The sequence below is a fragment of the Zonotrichia albicollis genome, chromosome 6 (assembly GCF_047830755.1).
Source record: "Zonotrichia albicollis isolate bZonAlb1 chromosome 6, bZonAlb1.hap1, whole genome shotgun sequence".
Lineage (NCBI taxonomy): Eukaryota > Metazoa > Chordata > Aves > Passeriformes > Passerellidae > Zonotrichia > Zonotrichia albicollis.
This window is the reverse complement of record NC_133824.1, coordinates 16,919,584-16,942,982: the sequence shown is the minus strand read 5'-3', so window position 1 is coordinate 16,942,982 and position 23,399 is coordinate 16,919,584. Positions and strand designations below refer to the sequence as shown.

At 38.8% G+C, this 23,399-nt stretch overlaps 1 protein-coding gene across 1 annotated transcript in view; it reads left to right on the top strand.

Moving 5' to 3' along the window:
- LIN52 (lin-52 DREAM MuvB core complex component) overlaps positions 1–22,871 on the top strand; it is a 40,343-nt gene extending 17,472 nt beyond the window's left edge. Inside the window, exon 6 of the mRNA XM_005479808.4 lies at positions 19,911–22,871. Coding sequence (XP_005479865.1) covers positions 19,911–19,966 — 56 coding nt within the window. The 3' untranslated portion in view covers positions 19,967–22,871. The remainder of the gene's footprint in view (positions 1–19,910) is intronic.
- The last annotated feature ends 528 nt before the right edge of the window (positions 22,872–23,399 follow it).

The following is a 23,399-nucleotide window of genomic DNA, read 5'->3' as shown; positions in this document are numbered from 1 at the left end:
GGAAGAGGTTGTTTTATTTTCACTGGTAGCATTTGCAGTTCCCCAAGCAATGCAGGCAGCAGAAACTGGCTTTTGAGAGCCACAGCTTGATTAGATGTTTGGGTCTATTGTAAAATCCTGTGGCGTCTGCCTCTTGTGCCAGGTGAAAATCCTCCTTATACAGTGGAGGAAAGGGGTTGAGAAATCTTTCCTGTAAATTCTGTGTCTTTTTCCTTCTTCTAGGAACTGCATTACGTAGTAGGAAAAATACACGGAATCACTCTTATTTGAGGAAAACACAAACTAATAACAATTAAGCTATTGATTACTTTTTCAGGCAGTAAAAAGATGCTTCTTTCAGGATTCATTTCCCCATGCTATCCTTGACTTCAAACACCTGCAACTTACAAGTTCTGGTTGTAGATGAATTCAAACACTCAGTCCTCCTAGCATTTTGGATGTATTTATTGCATGTACTTCATCTTTTCATGTCTAACCACTGTAATTTGAGAGGTAATAATATATTTTTTATTTAAGGTTATGGGTTGTACTACTTCAGTGGAAGTGGGAATTTTATATATATTAATGCACTACTGCAATTTTTGTGTAATGGAATCTTATATTAAAACCTTTTGTGTAACTATTGAGATTTTGCTTGTAAATTCAGAGGATATAGGCATAGCCAGTTTTAAACTACATAAGATTTTGCAGTGTTTTTTGGAATATATTTTCCAGTAATTGTGATTGAACTGAATTTTTTTTTGTGAGATACAGTATTGTGGAGTGGCATCTGCATCCTCTCTATGCTTTGACTTTCTAGTTTTGAGTACTTTTGTAGTCAGCTAATAGTGTGATCAGAATACTAGAGTTGCTAAACAAAATGTCTCATAACAGTGTCTCAGAATTAGTATTAACAGAAATGCTCTCAATATGTTTAAACATGCCTCCATCTCTGTTTCATGTAGCACTGCCTATTGTTAAATCCTATCAGTTTTGAATTCAAAATATTTTAGGAAAGAATAAGTCAAAAATACTCTGGCTACTGCATCTGTGTGAGGGACATCCCCCTCATTTGGAGCATTTGAGAATAGAATCCCTGTATTTACTGTGTTTATCTATGTTTACTTCCCTGTAGAGCTATTCAGGAAAGTGACCAAAGGCAGAGGGGGACACATTGAAATTTACTTAGTACAAATTTGTATTGAGAAAGAAAAAGAAATAAACATTTTCTATAGTCTTCCATTCCTAGTTGTTTTCTGATTAAGTAGCTATGGTGGGTAAAATTCAGGTGCATATGAGTTTTGGAGATCACTACACAGCTGACAGGGATAAAAAAGTTTTTCACCAGTGGGAGGCTTTAACTTTCAGAGGCCCATGTATATAAGCTTTGTGTTACATGAAGCTGTATTCTAACTGCCTTAAGGTATATCCAGTGCATGTACAAGTCTTTTCACTTCAAGGTCTGCTTTTTACTGATTACTCCATATCTCATTTTTAAAAAAATAGGGAAATGATTTGTTAAATTGTTTTTAGCCATTTTCACTTTTTGGTAATCAACAGCATCACTGACTTTTTGTGGCTGAGTTTGAGTGCACAGTAGTGATGTTCCATTTTAAAAACAATTTAGTTGAAATTATTATAGCAGAAATAATGTAAAAGATGTAACAGCATGCAGTTTTCAAAAAGCTGAACTTTCTGTGTAAATGCATATATTGATGTTACCTGGCAGTTGTTTTCAGCTCTGGTCTGAATGTTTTATTCAAACTTTTGAAAATGCATCTTTTTTTCATTATTATTTTGCCCTAGTTTTGTTGCACTGGTGGCTCTGTTTAGTGAACTTTCTGCAGCTATTCCACACACTGAGCCATCAGGGGATGGTAATTCCCTAGTTGCAGTGGGTGGCAATGCCTACTCTCTGAAGAGATGGCTTGTGAATCCTTGTCTGAGGGTCTGGTCTAAATCTCTTGGTCGTGCTGGGGTCACCACAGTGCATTTACCAGGCTGAAGTTGCAAGGTCCTCAGTGCCCAGGTTGCCTGGCGCTTCCCCGTTAGAATTCAGTGTGCCAGACCCACGGCACCCCTGTCTTTCATGAATGGAATTCAAGAAGACACTTATATTTCCATAAATAAATTAGAAATTCAGTGGCTTCTTCCGGCTAATCAGGGCAGGCTGATAAACCTTGCTAGCTGTTTAATAAATGAATTGTGACTGATTACCTATTAATATGGACGCCTCAGGAATTCACCCTGGGGGAAGCAGAGCAGTGAAATAGAGAGGGGCACGGCCCCCTGGGAAATCAGGGCTTCATGTTTGCAGCTTAAATATCTCTGTGAAGTATCAATAAGGAGGTAATTGAATTTTGAACACAAACATGAGCGCCGGATGGATGAAGGAGAGGGGGGCCCTGATCATCTCTTCATGCCCCTTCATACTCCCCTCCCCTTCCCCTTAGAGACCACTCTAGTGAAGATAGATGCTAAATCCATTAAATAAAGATTAGACTGTGTCGTGGTAGAAAATGGCAGCTTAGCTAGATCCCTGGGCAAATTGGGACCTTTAAGCAATACAGAAAATTAAAATATACATTTTTAACAAGTGTGCTGTCGACACAGTAATAATGACTCTGTGGCTTGTGGGGTTTGCTCACCTTTCAGATCTGCTTTTGTTTGGTTATATCACTTGCTCTTGTTTTGAAACCAGCCTGCTTGGTCTCTCTGAAGCAGAGAAGACTTAGGGGAAGGAAGGTTATTTTCCCACCTTGCTTTCTTTGGCACTTTTTATTGGCTCTTATGCTTATAATAGTGTAGAAGATCAGTACTCTAGTATTTGAATATGAAAATAATTAACTTTGGCTCTGACACACTCAGTCGCATGTTCTGATAAGAAGTTGGAAATAGTCTAGAGGAAGTGTGGAGATGTAAATCTGATCAAACTTTTTAGAAATATTTTTTATTTTCTAAGCACATGGCTTTGTTTTTTATTTACTCCAGATCAATTTTTCTGAATTCTACTCTTATGGGAAAGATTAGTATAGGGGTGTGCATTGTAAAAGGTCAATATTCTTTTTTGTCACACAGTGAATTGTAGAAACACAGCTGAAGTGGTGTTCAAGGGGTGACAGTGTTTCTTTTTAATACTGTGCTAGATGTAGAACACAACCAGGTCTTCTTCACAATCTCACATACCCTATTGTCTGTTGCAGAAAGTCAATAGATTTTTTTGGGTTTTGCAGGCAGAACCTCATCTGCCTGTACAAGTAGAAGGCCTATTGCTATACTGAAGAGACTACTCCTCTTACTTTTTCCAAGTAAGATGATCATTCTACAGAATAAAATCCAAAATTGTTTCTGTTTAATTATTTGGAATAAGAAATGAGCCTAAACCAGTGTTTCCCTGGAGATAACTGCTGTTCCTTCCATCTAGAATTTTTTTTCTTTAGTCTAGATAGTTTTGAAAATGGAAAGAGAAAAAAAAGGTTTTGTGCTTTACTGAATGTCTCAGTTTAAGACAAATTAGGAGGAAATCCCAAAACACTGAATTACAGTGGACTGAGACAGTAGTAGCATGGGGACTTCTATCTGTTCTTGCACAGCATCTCACTGATAATACCACTTTCCTCTTTTCTGACTTCTCTCAAATATTAGCAGTTGTGCCCAGAAAATCCTTGATGCTGCATCTTCAGCTTTAACTGCTAAGAAGTGAACTCAGCAGGTTCATTTTTTGTTTAAAAAGTACAGTAGATACTATTAAGTACAAAAAAGTATTAACACACACATGCCATTCCAAAGAGCATATTGGGAATGCTTTGTCTTCCATTAACTTAGAGCTGCATTCAGACATGATTTTCTATTTGTTTTCCAAACTATGATCTGCATCCACATCCTAGCAGTTTCCTCACTTGTCTTTTGTGACAGTGTCTTGCACTGGGACACTGTCACACACTTTTGTGCAGTGTCTTGTCTTGTGATGGTGTTTTGCATTGGGAATGTCTGTATTCTTTCATCCAGCCATGCTTCCAGGAAGAAAAAAGACTTTGTAAGCTGGCTTAGCCTCAAAAATTCTTTCACAGTGTTGACACCAAATTGAAAATGAACAGGTACCACCCCTTAGGTAAATTGCAGTAATTGATTGTGTATGTGCTGGAGCCTGTCTCAATTGAAGGAGCCAGATCACAAGCCCTCCCTTGGTAAGGGGAGATGACACCACTGGGTTTACCTTTGTTCAAGTATGTCGACCATGGGCTTCTTTTTTTTTTGGGACTTTCTGGCTTTTGTTCTCTTTGCAAGGGGACACTTCCTTTCCTGAACCCCCCCTCTCTCTCTCCAGTTCTCAGTCGGCTATTTATAACACATCTACTTTCCTTTAACCTTAGCTGGCCCCTTTCAAAGAAGTCACCTGTACTTTGACAGTCTGTCCTTTTTTTTTCTTATGCTGTGGACATTCCTTAGCCTTATTGTATCACCTATGCCTCTGCCTGTTTTGGAGATTTTTCTGCCCTCTTCTTCCTGCTTGTGCACTTAGACTAATTTTCTAGCTCAGGAGTCTTCCTTCCTTTATATTTCCCAAATTTAAAAGGAGACTCTTGCTAATTTGTTCTGTAGCTTCTTCTGAAGGCAAGCATGTGCCAGGAACCTCACAAGCTTATGGCTTTCCATATTAAGGCACTTAGTGATGCAACATTTTAATTAAATTAACCAGAATTCGTAAATTGTAGATAGACAGATTTTCCAGATCATCTCAATATGAGCTTTTAGAGTGATCAACACTCTGCTGGTGTTTAATCCATCAGACTGCCATATGGAGTGTTGAAGAGGAGAATATCTGTTTATTAACAATTGTTGTTTTTTCACGTCAGCAAGTACGATTTTTGTATTTGAGGACCTAGGAGTGCAATCTGTTCCTGCATCTCTTACATGAGTTATATCAACCTCATGCCAGGCCTCATTTCATGCCAGCCCCTCTTTTTTTACTCAATTTAGGTGATCCAGTAGGCTGTCTAAATGGCATAATAGAGCAAGAGGGTCATTCTGCCAAAGTCTTCAGAAGTCCTTTGGTTACACTATCACTATCACAAGGGGAATGTGTTCAGATGTCCTTTATGAGAAATTGCAGATAGCATATTGTCAGTGATTTCTGTGAACATTTGAGACACATTTAGTGCTTTGCAATTTGATTGACCGTAATATGTCATAATTCACAAAAGCCAGAAAATTGTTCACGATCAAGCCAATACTTTATTCACTCTGAATTATTAAATACTAGTTCCCAAATCCTAGGATATCTGATGTTGGACTACACTGGGAATAGAATTTACCCGTCTCTTTAGAGCAGTTGGCTGTTCCATTTTATTGTGATATACAAGTCTGTTTCTACTCATTTTGCTGAGTGAATGCTTTCCATTGTTGGTCTTTCCAATGGGAAAAATACTCTTCAGGCAAGAGGAAAAAAATCTTCTTGTGTTCTGATGTTTTCATTGCTCTTCTCAGAAAGAAGTACTAGCTCTTCTAGAATGAGATGAGATTAGTGCCGTAAGTCCAAGCACCCAAGCCATAATCTAAATCTTCTTCCATTTTTTGATATAACACTTATGGAATAAAACCTTTCCTATATATCCACACAGTGCTTATCCAAGTTTTTATAATATTATACCTTTCTCAGAGTCTTTTACTCTGATCTTATCAAATCTTGTTCCACTCACAAAGATGAGCTCCATATTTTGACTGTGATCAAGATCTCCATACATTCCTACACATACTTCACTATTGTATCAGACCATTTCTCCATTTCTTTTTGTCGTCATGTTTTTTTCTTTGTTGTTCTGATGTTCTGTATATTGTGGGCTTTTACATGACTTTTGTGGTTTTGGATGAAAAACGTGGTCTTTGGCAGAATTGTCTTGACAAATCTGTCTGAACTTGCTTAAGAATTTACTCAGTTACTCAAAGTAATTGAGTTTGGGTTTGTGCACGGTTGATGGATGTGGCAGGATTTAATAATGTTTTGCATGTGTCCCTTAAACCTCCTGAGCTCCTGGGATCATCCAAAACAGCCAGGTCCAGAATAGGCAGGTCCTCAGCATGGTGAAGCTGAGCAAATTGTTCTATTCCTGTATATCTTCAGGCTTGAGTGAATCTCCAAGTCACAGCAAATTATTATGCTATGTCTCACCTCTTCTGTTTGAATTTAATACTTGTTTATACTTAACACCCTGTACTTCTGTATAAGGTCTAACAGTCTTTTCCTAGGAATGAAATAAGTCTCATTCTCTATTTTGTAACTTTGGATACTCTGTCACTTCAGGCAGTATTTTGGTAGGAATAATTTTGAGATAGTGTGGTATACACTGTTCACTTCTAGAGAGCTGCTTATAAATCAAATGTTTTCTTCATGAGAATGTGGGGGGGGGGAAGAGAACTTCTTTGATTTCTTTGATTTTGAAAGGTAGTGCAGTTGTTACTTTACATCTCTTCAATTGAGAAGATAAATTGAAAATTCCTATTGACTCCCAACCCTTGAAAGAATGAGAGGGGAGAAAATCAGAAAACAAGTGATGGAAGCTAGTCAGATTAAAATTAGCAAAAATAAATGCTTTTTATGTGATGAATTATTTCATATGGGACTTTCTGCCACACTGGGATTTTTTTTTTTTGACCAAGTACTTAGCAGCAATTGGAAAGGAATCAGGCAATTAAATGGACAATGAGAACATTTTTAGTTAGAGCAGAAAAAATCTAAAATGAAGTAGGAAATATCAGCTGTTTCAGGATATAAAACAAGCACTTAAGAAGAGGAGGAATCTTTCAGTAATAATTATTCCATATGTCTTCATGATGTGGCTTCCTAATTTATCTTTTCCTGTGATGCTTCTGATCTTGGCTGCAGTCAGACAGGATATCTGACTGGGTAGATTACTGATCTGCCTTGCTCTATCAGTTCCTGTGCTCATTTACAGTTTTTATGACTACAGAGCACAGAGATTCTTGTTTAATAGGAAATAACATTTCTACAATCTCTTTTAGCAACTAGTCATAGATCCTATTTATATATAGGATTTTGTATACAAGATTTTAGTCAGTGGTATAGAATGCAAATTCTGAGCATGCTCTGAGTTACATCTCTAGAGAAAACATCATTATTAAACCTTTTTGAAGGTGTCCCTGGTGGCAGCTCCATAGAGCAGGTGGCCTGCATGGCACAAGCACACAGAGTCAGGAGCCTGTGTCTTATCAGACCATATAATCTAAAAATCACTCAGCCTGTTTTGGTCTCCTGGGGAGATGATGACGGTGACACAGGACTCTTATGCTAAAAACTAATTGTTAACTTGCAGAGGACGTCATTCAACACAAATCCCAGCAGAAAAGGGCTGGGTGATGGATATTTCTGGGTAGCAGGCCAAGCTCTCTGGGTTTTCAGCAGACAGTTTTCTGGGTTGCCCCAAGGTTTTCATGTCTAGTATCTGGCTTACTTGAAAATAAAGAGCACATCAATTAAAAAAAACAAAAAACAAAAAACCAAAACAAAGCTTAAATTTTTTTTTTATTAATGTATGCATATAAAACTGAAAGGAGCAAAGAGTTCCTTCCCTGTCTCAGGGCATAAAATGCCCTCACTCTTATCTTATCTATGGTACCTGGGTTTCCTGGAACATTGAGCAAAGCAGTGGGTAGGTAGAAGGTTAAAGGCAAGGAAACAGTGTTGAAAATGAATACAGCAAATAAGTAGTATATGGAAAAGGAATGTGGGATTGTATATACATCTGTTGATTGAAACATGGGCAGAAGATCCATGAAGTGATTCATCTGCATCTGCAATGCCACATCCAGTGGTGTCCTCTGTGCCTGAGCATGAGGAAGACATTGGCAATGTGGAGTGAGTTCAGTGGAGGGCCACCAGGATGATCAGGGGCTGGAGCACCTGCCTGTGGGCAGAGGCCAGGGGAATGGGGCTCATTCAGCATGGAGGAGAGGTGAGCTCCCAGGGACCTGACAGCTGCTGCTGGAACATGCAGGGAGGTTACTTGAGAAGAGGGAGTCAGGCTGTGGGAGGGCAAGAGACAATAATTGTAAATTGATGCAAGAATGTGTCTGACTGGAATCAAGAGAAAACTTTTCCAGCATGGACCAGTCAAGTATTGGAAGGATTGTCAAGAGAGGTTGTGCAGTCTCCATCTGTGGATGTTTTTATGGCTTGGCTGGATAAAGCCCTGAGCAGTGTGTCTGTTCTGAACAGAACATGAACTGGAGACCTGCCAAGGTTCTATCAAATCTGTATAATTTTCTGTACAATTTTCCTCATATGATATTGTACTGTATACCCTGTTTGATATGTTCTCTTCTGGTAGATTAAATTTTCATCACTAAGCACTTTTTCCTTGTATCCTCATTTATTGTACCTCTTCTACTCTGCTGTATCTTCCTAACTCTAAATACATCTGATAATTCCATTGTCACTGGATCATGGACTCTTCAGAGTTCTCCTGACTTCCAAAGTTTCTTCAGTGCCCCTCAGCCCTCAGAGCAGTGCTTCCAGTCACCAAATCTGTGGAGACTCTTCATGGCAAAGCAGAGCCAGTGCCTTCTGCTTTCCTTTCTGAGCTGTCCTGTAGAAGGTTTGCTGTCTGCTGAGCTGCAGTGCCTCTGTTCTTTCCTCTGGTAGTGGATGAAAACCAGTTCTGTGCTCATTAAAAGACAGCACTGTCACTGCATTCAGCTTTCATAAGAGAAGTACCTAATGGTAGATGTGGCCTCAGACCCGTGGTATGCACGGACTGTAAATAAACGTGAAGGGATTTTTGGAAGCAGATGAGTACCAAAGCTTACTGGGCTACTCTCAGTAGACCTTCTGGAGAAAAAAGAATGATTTTTTCTTTTGTAATGATGTTTTATTTGGCTTTATTTCTGGATTTCAGAAAACAGGAGTTTCTTCTGGCCTCTACTCTTAGGAGATATCTTCAGACTCCAATACCCTCTGTATTTCTTGGATTCTTAATATTTTCTTCACAACTCATAGATACTAAAAGCATGAGAATGTTTATGAAAAATGTTCTCACATTTCCTTTTGCATCTGGGAGGGTATTTTTGGGTATACCTTTTACATCTGCTTTTGCAGTTAAGCCTTGCCTAGTTGCCTTTAAGCTTGTTAGCAGCTAAATTGTAATACTTGTAGCAGAACCTACATTGTTTAGATTTTAATACCCATTCCAAATAGCCTTATTTATTACAACTAACTACAGCTTTGTTATCAAGTAGATCAGATTAGCACTAGTCATAGATTCTCTGAGTAATAACAGATTTTTGCTATTCATTCAAGCTTGACTCTCCTAGCATTTGGATGCTGTAAAATCTGTAACATTTCTAAATCAGTGCATCTCCTCAGGTGTCTTGTGACCAGCTTGGAGTTAGTAAAGATGGTTTTGAATTTCCTGAATCCTCTTCTGGTCTCTCAGATACTCCTCAGCTCAGGGTATTGCTGCCAGAAGAGTATTGTAGTGGGCAGAACACATGAAACTTTTCAAGTTAAAATTACTTAAATTATACAACTATACCTTAAAATGCTGGAATAAAGCAGACAGTGAATATACTGGGAAGGATGAGGATAGGGGTAAGGGTAATAGTTACATGAAGTACCTTTGATTCACACAAAGGAAAGAATAAAATGATGGAGGCAGTTATGAAGGTTTTCTTCTGCAGCTCACAAACTGCATATTGCTGTTCTTCCATAATTCTGTCTTAACAAAGCCTCAGGCTTTGACCTTGGAACACTGAGATTTTGGTCATTTGCATATATTTAGCTATACAGACTTCTTCCTTAGATTTCTGGAAAGTTTGGAAGTCTTAATGTTATGTGTCTTAATGTTATCATACTCATTGCAAAAGGAATCTTGGTTTAATTAATGTGCAAATCAAATAGTATTTTTCAGTCAAAACCCATAAATCTTTTCATAGAGACCTTCAATACTGATAATGCATTGTTCTGTCAAGGGCTGCAGTCATCTAAACAGAAAAATGTTTCAATAAGGAATCCTGGGTTTATAAAACATTTTAAAGATTTAGTCTGCTCTTTAAAGTAAAGACATACTTCTGGATAAATAAATACAGACTACCATATTATGAGCTCCTTTGATCTAGATATCTCTTTCTATTAAGTTTGTTGACGGAAGTTAAATTTTAAAATTCAGTTCTTCTTCACAGTTCAGACCATTAGCTAACCTATTGACAAGGGCTGGTTTCTACCTTTTGGAGGTCAAGGAAGCTGTACCATTCTTGATCCTGTGCTGCAAGCCTCCCTGTAAACAAGCCTTGATGTCTTCTGATTGGATTTGTGTGCCCTGGCTTGCATAACCATACAGCTTGTATCCCAGCGTTATTAGCCAAAAGGAATATAGGGACTTACATAATCATTACACGATTATTTTTCAGTAACTGTACTGTAAATATGTAATTCTCTCTGCTCCTAATAACTCTTAATCCCCTTGTTTCTATTGGCTCCTGAGCTCAGATTTGGCTGTGGCCTCCATGCCCTGGCCACTGATAAAACTTGAAAAAATTGTTACTCTCAGGTTTCACCTGCTTTGCTCCCAGCAGCAAATACGTGTTCCCCAGTGCAGGCAGGGGCACTGTGCTGTGGGAGCATGCACAGCACTTCTGCCTCTGCTCCTTGTGAGAAAGGCCCATTCATCTCCAGAAACCTTTCATACCTGGCTCTCTGTGTTTGTTCAGCACAGACCTCTATGCTGAGCTTCTTTGTGTGTTTTATGCCTGAAAATTCTAGTGCAAACAGTTTTGATCTCATTTCTGCATGTTGTTTGAGAAGGAAGATTCTTCCTTTAGACCCTGTGGTGAGAAAATCTAAATTATCAAGAACTCTTGATCCACTGCAGGTGTTGGAAGCCAGGAAGAGGTTATTTTCCTTTTGGTACAAGCAAATAGAAAAAGGCCCTTTAGAGTACTTCTTGTAAAAGCATGGCTGTTTATTTGTGATATTCTGCTGTTTATTTGTGATATCTGTGGGATTTGGTGGTCACAGCTCTCCCAAATTGTATATCTTCCAATAATAGCTTATGCTAGTAAAGTACCTTTCAGCTATATTTGAAAATATCCTCAACTTTGATGCAAAATTGCTTTTCTTACTGCTTTTAATATTAGAAGTGTAACTCGTTTTATTTTATTTCAGCCTTACAAAATAGTTGAAAATAATTTTTCTGTGTTTAATTAGCTGCATGAGTCAGTGCCTGGTCTTAGGTCTTGACATTTTTGGCATGCAAAATTTTCTTGTGTATTTGACCTTGGCTTTATTCCAGAATAAATATTTTAAGCTGCTAGTTGTGTGTAGTTTTTTTTTTTTTTTTTGTCTTTGGTCTGAGTCTAGGGGGCAGACATAAGGAGCACTGAGGGAAGTGAAGTGTATAAACCACAATTAGAATTGCAGTGCACAGGTGTCTGTAGATCTTACACAATTGCCAAGCTATTTGTTTCTCAAATGATAGGGGCTTTGGGAGTGTATTTTGGAGAATAAAGGGAGCAGAAGGCCTTCAATTTGCATGGTAGGCTTGTGGGTTTGGTTGTTTGGCGTTTTTTGTTTTTGTTTTTTTTCAAATCCTGCTTTAAATTCTTCCAGACTTGATACATTTGATATCTTTACAGAACCAACATACTGAATGGTTGAAAGTGATCTACTGTGGCTGGGGATACAGTTTATAACTGCCTTCAGAGAGGAATAAGTTTTGAAGAATAAAAATTTCTTGCATAATAGCTTTTCTTTGAGCATCAGATTAGGTCTTGTGGTTTAAAAATCTGAATGCCAGCATTGAAAATAAGATGACTTGTAATAATATTAAAAAAGAATGGCTTTTGCATCAAGGTTATGGGTGAGTTCTGCTGCAGGCCCTCGAGGGTCTTTTTGGGAAGAGAGGCATCTTAAATCTCTATGCTAGTCATACACAAAATATTATTGCAATGAAAAAATAGTGAAGTGAATAAACAGCAGCTCACAGTACAGGATGCATGATGTATCAGGAGTCCTAGTGTTCATTGTATTTTGCAGTTTAATGCACAATAATTTTTTAGTTCTGTATTTGCGTATGCTCCACTCAGTGTGTTGGATCTGTATTCTTAGGATGTGAGGTTCCATTAAAAAATAAATAATAATGGCAGCCCCCGCTCCCCCCACGTGCACTCATTTTCTGTAATATGGTAATGATATCACCGTAGCAGTAATTACGGGTCATCTTCATTTCTTTCATCTCTGCTGCTTCTGATGGCTTCATTCCTTTGACGGAGAAGATTTGGCTCTGGGTGCTGTGATTATTTTGTTAAGCATTATTCGAATAGACAGGAGTGAGAGAAATTAATCAATCCAAATGCAATTAGCATCATGTTTAACCCAGTGATGGACGTCTCAAGGTGAAACAGCCAGGGGAGTTTCAGACATTATTATTCAATCCAGTGGCTCTTATCTAAATTATAATCAAGAGGTTTTTATTGGCTTTGCAGAGAGAAGATGTAACTCTTTCCCTGCTTTGGGGGTCAAAGGGATCAGATCTTTGGCCCTACAAAATATTGGCTGCAGGCCACTCCTAGAATTGGGAGGTACTCTAAGAGTTTACTGTGATATCAGGATCACTCGGGACAAAATACCTGCACATCCTGGTATCTGTGGCCTGGAAAATAAGTTTAGTAGCTCCCTGGTCATTGGCAGGGTTGTCTTTGCCCCTTGCATTTCATTGACTGACTCTGCCTGTCTGTATGTGGGTGAATATTGTTTGTATTTTCAGCATTCAAAGCTCTGTGAACATCACAGTTTGCAACTGAATGCAAACAGAATGGTAACTTCCTTGCAAGGTAGGGAAATCTGGTTAGGGGAACGAGGTAAATTATTCTGAGGGAAGGAATCTAATTTTTCTTACAGCAGATATAATGTTAGCATTTATTGATAGCTACAATAACATTTTTGAGGATTTATTAATCTGCAGCAGATATGTTGTCACTGGATAATCCTGAATGATCTCTGAGATCTCTTATCAGGTATAAGATAAAACATGAGTACTATATGCGGAGAAAAACAAGGTGGAAAGAGGTCACATGAGGATTCACAATTCAGGAAGGCATTAGGTATTTGATTACAATTCTTGAGGCTCTAGCTAACGCTCACAAAACTGTTTCAGTGGTTTAAAACTTTCATCAGTCTCAGCTATTACCACTTCTCTGTCAGAGAGGACTGTTCTCATGGCATACTGGGAAGAGCAGTCCATGTGTCACCTGCTGCGATTCACAGCCTGCCTTTTTGCAAGCTTTCACCTTCTTTGGCATTTCAAAACAAGCCATGCCAGACTGTGAAGTATAGCTGAGGTAAGGGCATATTCTGCTGGCTCATTCACCAAGGGAAGGACACTGATGTTTTGTACCAAGGGGGTGTTATTATTTGAAAATGCTGCAGCAAGACTTGACAGCTCATCTTTCAGAGCCTGAATTCTAGCACACTTGCTGAATCCTTTTGCATACATCTTGTGCTGGTTTTGGCTGGGGTAGAGTTAATTTTCTCCACGGTGGCTGGTATGGGCCTGTGTTCTGGATTTGTGCTGCACACAGGTTGATAATAGAGATGGTTTTGGTATTGGTGAGCAGAGCCAAGGCCTTTTCTGCTTCCTGTACTGCCATGCTGGCAAAGAGACTCAAGGTGCATGGAAGGTTGTGAGGAGAGAGCTGGGATGGGTGATCCAAACTGACCAAAGGGATATTCTGGACCACATGACATTATCATCAGTGGATAAAGTGGGGGGGGAAAGGAGGTGGGGAGGGATGTTCAGAGTGGTGATGTTTGTCTTCCCAAGTCACCATTATGTGTGATGGAGCCATGTTCTCCTGGAGATGCTGAACACCTGCCTGCCATGGGAAGCAGTGAATCAATTCCTTGTTTTGCTTCGCTTTCTCTATTAAACTGTCTTAATCCTGACCCACAAATTTCTCAACTTTTACCCTTCTGATCCTCTCCCTGATTCTGGTGAGGAGTGAGCAAATGGCTGAATAGGGCTTGGTTTCTGGCTGAGGTGAAAGCACAACAATCTGTACTGAGGCTGTGATCCCATCTGTAAGATGGGAATTAAATCACTGCATGTTTCAAGAATATTGTGAGGCTTGACAAACTTTGCAAGTGCTTTGATACTGACTACTGAGAGATGCCATGGTAGTGCAAGCTTATTCCACCTGGAGGTTTACACTGATTGTATTGTCTTACCTGAGAAATGTGTTTCAGGAGTGTTAGGTGATTGCAGTGATCTTCAGTTCAGTGTAACAGTTCCTGAAGCACAGCTTAGAGTGACTGCATGTGCCAGTTGTGCCTCCAGTGAAGGTGACTGACCTTGTTTTCACTAGCCACTGCTCTCCTGAGATGGCAGTTCAACTCTCTCTGAAATTGGGCTTGGGGTAGCATTCACTGGTAAGTATTTGTCAAAGGCCAGCAGTCTTCAACTAGCAGCTCATTTGACACTTAGGTTAGGAAATAGCAGATAGCAGAGTAATTGAAGCTCTTCCCATGAAGAAAGAGGTGTGAGCTGGTGCCAGGTGGTGATAGAATTTTGGGGGTCTGGTTTGAGATAGATCTGCAAGGACCAGCTTCTGTCCCTCTGACAGAAGTTCAGATTATATTGTCTGGGTAAAAATATTCCCTTGGTTTTGTCCGTCATATGCCTCTTTTTTCTTTGAGGGCTGTTCAGTAATAATGTCAATCTTAAATATTTTTACTGATTTTAAATTACTTTTTTGCCTTCAGCCCTCATCCCCTGACTTATTATTTTCCTTCCACATGCAATATTAATTGGGTCCAACTGCAAGGTGTGACTCTGCAGCTGGCTTTCACAAGTTCAGTCCAGCAAAACTCCCACAGTCCTTCACAGACAGGTTCCTCTAGCCTTTTTTATGTCCTGCCAACTAAGAAAAAGAATCACTGTGTCTTCTTATCCTAACATTGTATCTCAGCACATAAGAAATCATTTCTGATGCAACAGATTCTTGTGATAGAAGGTTAAAAACCAGAGAACTGTTCTGCTGTCTTTCTGCAATTCATATTCTTTGCCATAAAATGGTAATTTGCATTGACAGTGCTTCAGAAATAAACCTTTCTAGTTTTGTTTTCTATGTAGTCCAAGGACACAGCAGTATTTGAGGGTGCATGATTAGTACTTTAAAGGAATCCTTCCATGCTGAAAAACAAGTTCTTTAGCTACCATAAGTACAACTGCATGAGAGGAATAACTGATAAGCTAACAAAGTATAACAGTGCCTAAAATAGCCTTTTTTTAGGCAAGAATATAGCATTCAAAATGTGGTGCTGCAAGTCATTTCAGTGCTGAAAACATTAATTGTATTAGTAATAAAATTACTAATTTTATTAGTAGCAAGACCTTTAGATTTCAGCAAGACTACATTTTCAGGTCAGAGAGGGATCACAGTCAAATTTGTCCCATAAGTTGTACATCTGAGAGAGAAGCTAAGGAGTGCTTCTTTAGCAAGTGACTTTGTATTAAAATATCTATTATTTGAAGGTACTTGCAGGCTTTGTTTTGAGATTTTTAGATAAGCCCAGAAGTGGTAAGCAGTGAAAGTATGGTGTTCATGGTGAATGTGTGATAAATACAGTTTGTCACATATATCTTTTACATAGACTTTATCCCCAAGCATGTTGTGGATATATTTAAGTGTATATTATGTTTAGGAAGTGTGGAAGTATGTGTGTTACTTAGGATTCTCCTGGGTGAAAGTTGCTTATGTAAGTCACTGTTTTCCTTGCTGATTTTAAAGCAGTAAATCCTTCCATTATTTCCTGGCTATCCAGACCTTATGACACAGTATGTCCTGTGCTGTTGTATGTGTGAGAAGGCTTTTTATGGGGAGCAATCAGGCTGGACCCCAATCTCCAGTGCAGTGGTTTTTTTTCTAATTAAATTGTCAGTGGAAGGAATATCCGGAACAGCAGTTTTCATTTTCAATCGAGGAAAAAACATTATGAGTCTTTGTCATTTGATTAAAAGTTACTTAACCTTTAAATTGCTACAGATGTAAAGATAGCTCTGAGTTTCCAATGTAATCGCCTCCAAGTTAAAATCAGGAAAATCTTTGTGTAATGAAACCCATATGTCATAGTGAAAGGATGCAAAGCACTGGCAGAGTGGGCTGCTCTAGCAGGAGATTCTGCACCCAATCTTGTTAACCAGGACTGCTTTTGGTAATCCCTCATCTCCTCACTTGTAGGAAATCAATCTGTACCACTGAATCTTTTCAACCAGCAACTATAAAATTTACTGCGGAGAGGCAGCTTGGGGACAATTGTAGTAAAAACAGAGCCTGAGGCAACAAGGCTAAATGTGGGATTGAGGGATTGAAGTTCTAAAGAGGAGATTATATTAAACCTTATTCTACTCCCCTATCAAGTGGAAATATCTCTTCTTCTTTTCAGCCCCAGCCTTTCCTATCCAGTACCTGTTCTTGAGATCTACTTGGCAGATCTTTGCCAGGCAGCAAACTTAATTCCTGCAGTACAGCATTCTCTGTTAATTATAATAGCCTGATACATTTTTCAATACATTTCTCTGATTGAGCTTATTCAAGCACTACTTCCAGAGAACCAGTGCTGTTATCAACCTAAACTGTTTTTTTTCTGTGGAGTTCAGTGTCTTCCTTCTCCCTAGTAGGTGGGGTTAATTTGTATCCAAGCTATTGCAATGGTATCCATTGTTGATTTTTCTATTGTCATAGATGCACAGCATAGGCAAGGTTGTAAATCGTGACTTGTCATGCAGATTCATGTTTCTCTTTTGTGCTGCGCAGCCTCTGTAGTGTGTGTGTCTGCTGCTACAATGAAACCTGTGCTCAAACCTCTCTTCCCTTGAAGTCCATGCTTTAAACTACCATTGTCAAGGAAAAAATCCCTGAGGTTTTCACTATAGTTTTGTCCAACCTTTTAATTAAAAAATCCACCTCTATCTACTATTCAAATGGCTTCTGCTGGTCCCTTGGGTAGTTCCTTAAAGCTGATTTTACCATCTCTCTTAGCCTGCAATCGTATTTGGAATGTGGGTGATGGTTTCTTCATTCACAAGCTCTTCCCTCACTCCAGCAAGCTCCATAAGACTCCAATGGAAATGATATTCCTATTATTAAGAATTCATTTCTCAGAAGCAATACTGAGCAGAGAAGTCAGTTTAATATTAGAGCCTTTTACTGTGCAAAATCCATCAAATCATATTCCAGCACAGATTAAAAAGAAACAAAGGTGAAGGAATAGCCAAGATGTTTGAAGGCAATACCATGTAGTAGAAATTTGGCCTGTGTCTACCAGGAATACATGGAACTGTGGTTCTTGGGCAAATAAGAGAAGCAGCTGAAGCAGGGAAGACGAGATTGTTAATGCTTGTGGAAACTTGCCCTTAGTTTGGCTGTGGTTTTTCTGTCAAATGAGGATGTTACTTCCTGGCCATTTTCATACATATACAAACATAAAAGGTCCTTTTTCTTTCTCAGTTTGGCATCATATCTTTAAAAATAAAGCCCTGCTGCAAGGCTGAGTCTGTGAGGAGACGAGGAATACAGAATAGCAGAAGGCTGTCTCCTGCTCCTAATGGGATTTTGTAGCAGCATGTGCGAGTTTGTTTCAGAAGTCAGAAATGAACAGATGTTGGTATAAATTACCTCTGTGTCTGATGTCTTGCAAATTAAAAGCGCGGTTGGCATCACTAAACAATTTCACCAGGTTGGGGGGGGAAGCGGGCGGTGATTATTGTAGCAGGTCGGTAAGAATCTTTAAGCTGCAGCAGAACAGGATAGCAAGGATAAAGGAATGAAGAATAAAATGAGAGGTCTGTGAATTAATCAGAAATGTTAACATCTCCGATGACAAGTGAACAGGCAGGCACGTGCTCTGGAGCAACCTCCAACCCACAGTAATTCCACTCAGCGCACAGAAGGAGTCTGTGCTCTCTGCCTGATTTATAGGGTGCAGCCCTCTTTGGGGGAACAGAATTGTCATGCATTCGTATATCTCCTCTATGGGACTTGCACTCTGGAAAACTTTCCACTTTATCAACTGCAGTTCAGCTTACGTACTTTTCTCGTTAAGAGTGTTTTAAAACCCTGCACTATTGTTGGAGCAAGGCAGGGAGGTGTCAAAGAACTAAGAATCTATTCCAAACTGAAATTTTAAAAATCTTTCCATTTTATTTAATCATGTTCTTTGGGCATAACAACTTAGTTCCTGACAAAATACCAATCCTCTCTGTTCTTCTGCAGCACCTTCTACCTCTGGGTCGCTTCAGCAGCACTTAAGACATACAGGTTATCTTGGGGTTGGGGAGCTAGAGGTACAAATGAGTACTTTTGTGGTAGCTCATGCTGTGCATCGGAGGCAGGATCCCAGGTGATGTAACTCACAGCTGGAGGCATGAGGCAAGAAAACAGTGCAGTGATCTGCTTGAACCTGCAGCCAGTCTGAAGCACGTTCCACTCAGGACAGTGGACTTTGCAGCCTGCAAGTATCAGTATGTAACAGGTTATATACTCTTAAATACAATTCATTGTTTTACAGGAATTTTGCTGATGACAATGCCTTGTGATAAAATTCTGTGTAAACAAGTTAGAATGTAGTAATTTAAAGAAGAGGCCTTAAGACACAAATTCTAACTTTTATGTAAACAATAACAAAGTGTCTTTATCCGAGAGCACACTGAGTATTGTAAGCTGAACATTTTAATTACATGTTATTTCTGTTCTGACAGACCATCAATAATGTCAAAAGAAAACCCAACATCAACAAACCCACCTCCAGTTTTTATGCTAATCTTAATTTCTGATGTTTGTCTCAGTCGAGAAGTCAAGAGTTGAATGGATAAAACAGAAAATTAATTCCTTTCTCCTTCTAGACTGTCTTTGAGACTAGGTGTGGGAAACATGCATGCTTTCAGCATTCCTGTGAATAAAACCCTCCATGTTTTGATGCCTGCCAGTCCAGCACAAAACTTACACCTCTATTGAAAAGAAATGGAGGGGCACCAGTGGGAAGATTGTCTTTCTCCAGGCCTCAGTTGCTAGTGGTGCTGTCTTTGATGCATTGTATTGTTATTGCAAGACAAGAACAGTATGAGACTGCTCTGCCAGCTTCTGAGCTAGTGGGTTCTCAAGTCAGAAATGTCTCATGCAGAAAAGTGGCTGTGTAAACCCTGCTGTAATACAGCTACCAGAGACTGATGGTACTGAGAGTGAGAGAGAGACACATAAGCCTTGCCTTGCTGTATTAAACACGGAAGGACTGACAACGCAGAGAGAAAGAGAAGACCAAAGCTCTATAAACTTTATTACCCTATCCATATATGAAGTACATTGAAGGAATATAAACCTCATTATATTACAGCATCCAGGGGCTGACACTGCTGAGAGAGAGAAAATGCTGCCTAATTTCTGTTGAAGATCACATCATCCAGGGACCAATAATCCTGAAACAGAGAGAGTTCCATAATCTCTGACAGATTATAACATACAGGAACAATTGTGCTGAGATAGAGTGATGGAGATTTGGATTTCACCATTCAGAGATGGATAGTACAGGGAAAAGGAGGTGCTGCAAGAGCATTATGCAGTAGGAATAGAAAGCATAGATTGTATGTAATGAGACAGCCTGTGGGAATTATTGCTGAGTTTAGAAGATTCCAGACACTGCCTGCATTTGTAGCATGTCAGGAATTCAAGCTGAAATGCGGTTTTATTATTTTCCACTTTAATAGATAAATAAAATAATTCTTTTTTTTTTGATACAAGCACAAATCTAAATTAATTTCTTGTCCTATGGTTAGATTATGTTGTACAATTATACAGATTATAGAATTGTTTGAGTTTCTTGGCTTTTGAAAAAATACTGATTTCTTTTTCCTCCCTTGTGATTTCAGCTAGAGAAATGACTCGAGGGAAATTCCTGAACATCCTGGAGAAACCCAAAAAGTAGCTACATCTAACATTTGGATGAAAATACCCCAACTAAGTCATTTCATGTACTGCAGATCCAGATGAAGCCCAGAAAGTCTAAGAAGAACAAAGCTCTTGCCCTACACCTTCAGAAGCAAGCATCTCTTTTTGCTTCCACAGCTCTTCTCTTTATGGGGGAAATGTACAATATGCACAGGTCACAGGGACTGCAGTTGGTTGCATTGGAATTCAGACTTCATGTGCCCATCCCGACTTCATCTGGATGTCCAGCAGGAGGACTTGGCCCTGACATGCTGTGACACAGTTACCTGTTTCAGTCAGCAGTTCAAAGTGAACAGCCAGGGTCCTTCCTCAGCTGCTCTCAGGGGCAGCCTGTTTGAGGTACACAGCAGATCTGACCCTGGCCAGTGTCCACCATGAGGCCTTGACCCTTTGGTGTGTCTTTGGTCTGAGACTGATTTCCTGTGTGCGGCGCCTGTGCCGAAGGATTTGAGCGTAGTTTGGGGTGTGGATTGACCAGGAGCACTGGCTCAGCAGGAGCACATGCTTTTAGTGTAGAAGCCAAGTGCATTCTCTGCATTAGATTCCAGTTGCCCACTGCCTTCAGAGAAGCACATCTGGTACCCCGAGGAAGAGCTCCAGACCTCTGGTGTGCCTGGAGCTTCATTTCACCTCTGAGTGGTTCTCTGAGTGAAATTGAAACTAACAGACCACGGGGAGTGATAAATGTTACTGTGTCTCCGGGAAGGTATCCTCGCTGAAGCTTTGGCCAGTACACAAAGAAACAGCTTTGTCAGTCCTCTGCAATTCTTTGCTTCTTGCAGGGCTAGAAACTGAAAAGAGTTCTAAAGTTGAAAGATGGTAATGTTTTAAGTTATCACTCCAAGAAGTGGCATCAGGACTGTTAGCCACATTGTGAAGATGGTCGGTCTATACAAAATCTCAACGTTTCTGAAAATAATGTTTTGTGGTATTTTTAATTGCTTAACAACCAGCAACTCAAAATTTTCTTCTCCTACAAACCCAGAATTTTTAAGATAGAAACTTCTGTGAGCTGCTCCCTTTCAGAACACTGTGATTACAGTTTAATGCCTTTTTCTTCTGTTCATGCACTTCTACATATTCAGCCCTTGGAAGAGGTATAGAGCATGTTCAGACTTTTTGTTTTATTTAAGAGAAATTTTGTTTTCATTTCATCCTCTTTCCTTTTCCTAGAAAAAAACATTTTAAGCATTAGTAAATATGTTCCTTTTTAGGATACAACATAATGTTGAAACGTAACATAACATAATGTTATTTTTACCATGCAGACTTTTCAAAATGTGTCATTTCTCAGGCTGTAGTCACATATGAGAGGAGAAATTGTTTGGAAATATTACATGTAACAGGCTGTCCTTACAGCGCTGCATTTTTCTGGCTTTGCAGAGAGAGGAGACTCTTTTTGGGTGTGCAATAAAGAGGGGGAGATTTTTTTGATAAAATAGACTTCTGAGTTTTACTGAATTACTGGTGACCCTTTGGTTTGCAGTCTGTGGTTTTTGGTTAATGTCCATCAGAACTAGGCTTATTTTGAACAGCTCTGGTTAACTAAGTTTAAGTAGTTAAATTCTACATCCTGGAAATACACTGCACAAATTTAGAAATATCAGGAGCCTGATTTAAGACTTACAGAGTTATTTCTGTCCTTCACAGTTTATGCAGGGCTGAGCTTAACAGGAGCTCCATCCCTTGAGAACATGAGAATTAAGACAGATGAATGAAAAGAGAAGCTGAAAGTGGTAGTTCAGGAACAGAAGAAAACCCTGTGGTGCAAACTGATGTTGATGTAGCTTTAAGCATTGAATTATATATTTGGAATGCAAATTTAGGTTTGTATACTATATATGTAATATATGTATACATATATGACATAATGGGATACTTCATCTGTATCACCAGTATTTTGTAGAGGTTTCTTGGTCCAACACATTAAGGAATTGAGATCTGAAAGGAGGATAAAGGAAAATATATGAAAGCCTGTCCTGGAAGTATATGTGTATTTTCTGATATGTGCAGTAAGAAATTTCAAACTCTAGGTGGTTTTTAGTAACATACATATGTTTAAAAAAAAATAAACAACAAGATGAAAAAATCTCATTTTGTTATACCCAGTAATCAACTTCTATAGGGCTGCCATTAACATATGCTTTAGAATTGTGATATTTTTTGATTTTGTACTTATCATCTGTAAAGGTGAGTCAATTATGTTATTTTTTATTGACAATATTGATATGTATTTTTGTGTGTTAGCCAGAGAAGTTTTTTCTGTCTGTTATTGCTTTTTGGTTTAATAATATGCAAATCTCCGAGGTTTTTTTGGGTTTCCAAAATAGCCCTCTGAGATGCAAAAGCTTTTCCTTGGCCACTTAGGCAATACTACTCCTCAGGCTCTTCTTATCTGCATGACACCACCTCAGGGTTTGGCCTGTGGATGTTCCATTCCCATCAGTAAATAAATATTTGTCAATATACAAATGCTACTAAGGGGTTTTGTACCCTTTTGAACCCAATTTTTTCCTTCAGTGCTATCCTTCCTGACATCCATGCAGTTATCTATCTGTACAAGAAAATCTGAGTGACTTTTTGTTACTGATGGGAATGAAGAGTGTAAGAAAATCAAGATTTGGTAATATTAATCAAGCTGATGCATTGTTTTATAAAATGTTTTCATGTATTGGTATATTAGATGTTACTCTGAGTTTCTTGGAAGTCAACTCAATATTTATTTGGTTCCTTTTAAATGCCAGTGTTACACACATTCAGTTATAAAGGCTGTTCACTTTGCTCTTGGATTATCAAATGCTTTGCTATCTAATCCATCTGAGAAGAAATTCTTGTTTGTTATGTTAATCATTATGAAAATAAAAGTCTGTGTGCACTGGCAATTGAATAACGTGATATTCCATTAAACTCTGTGTTTTGCCGTTACAAAATCAACAATCTTGTAACAGTCCTGTAACTCACAGTTCTCAACTTTGATTAATATTTCCCTCAAAAAGATACCTAGGAATGACAGATTAGTGAAAATTGCTTGGAGATAACATTTGAACCTTATTCTAGTTTTACTGATTTTTATGTTACGTAAAAATGCAAGGTGCTGTTACAAGTCAAATCACAAGCCAGTCTTATCTGTAATCTTCTCTTTGCTTATAAGCAGTTGTAGAAGGATAGGGAAGGATATAAACAAAAGGCTTACACAGTGATTTTGTATTAGGGTAACTTACACAGTCTCCAGCAATCTGTTTTAGTTGAATCTGGTCCACAGTAGACCCCACCCTCCATAAATTTGTCTTAGTCCTAATTTTTCTGTACTTCTGACCTGAAAAATGCCACAGGATAATGAGTTCCATAATTCAGTTATACAAAGAAAGGTTAAGAATTAAAAAAAAAAAAAAAAAAGCCAAACAAAAAAA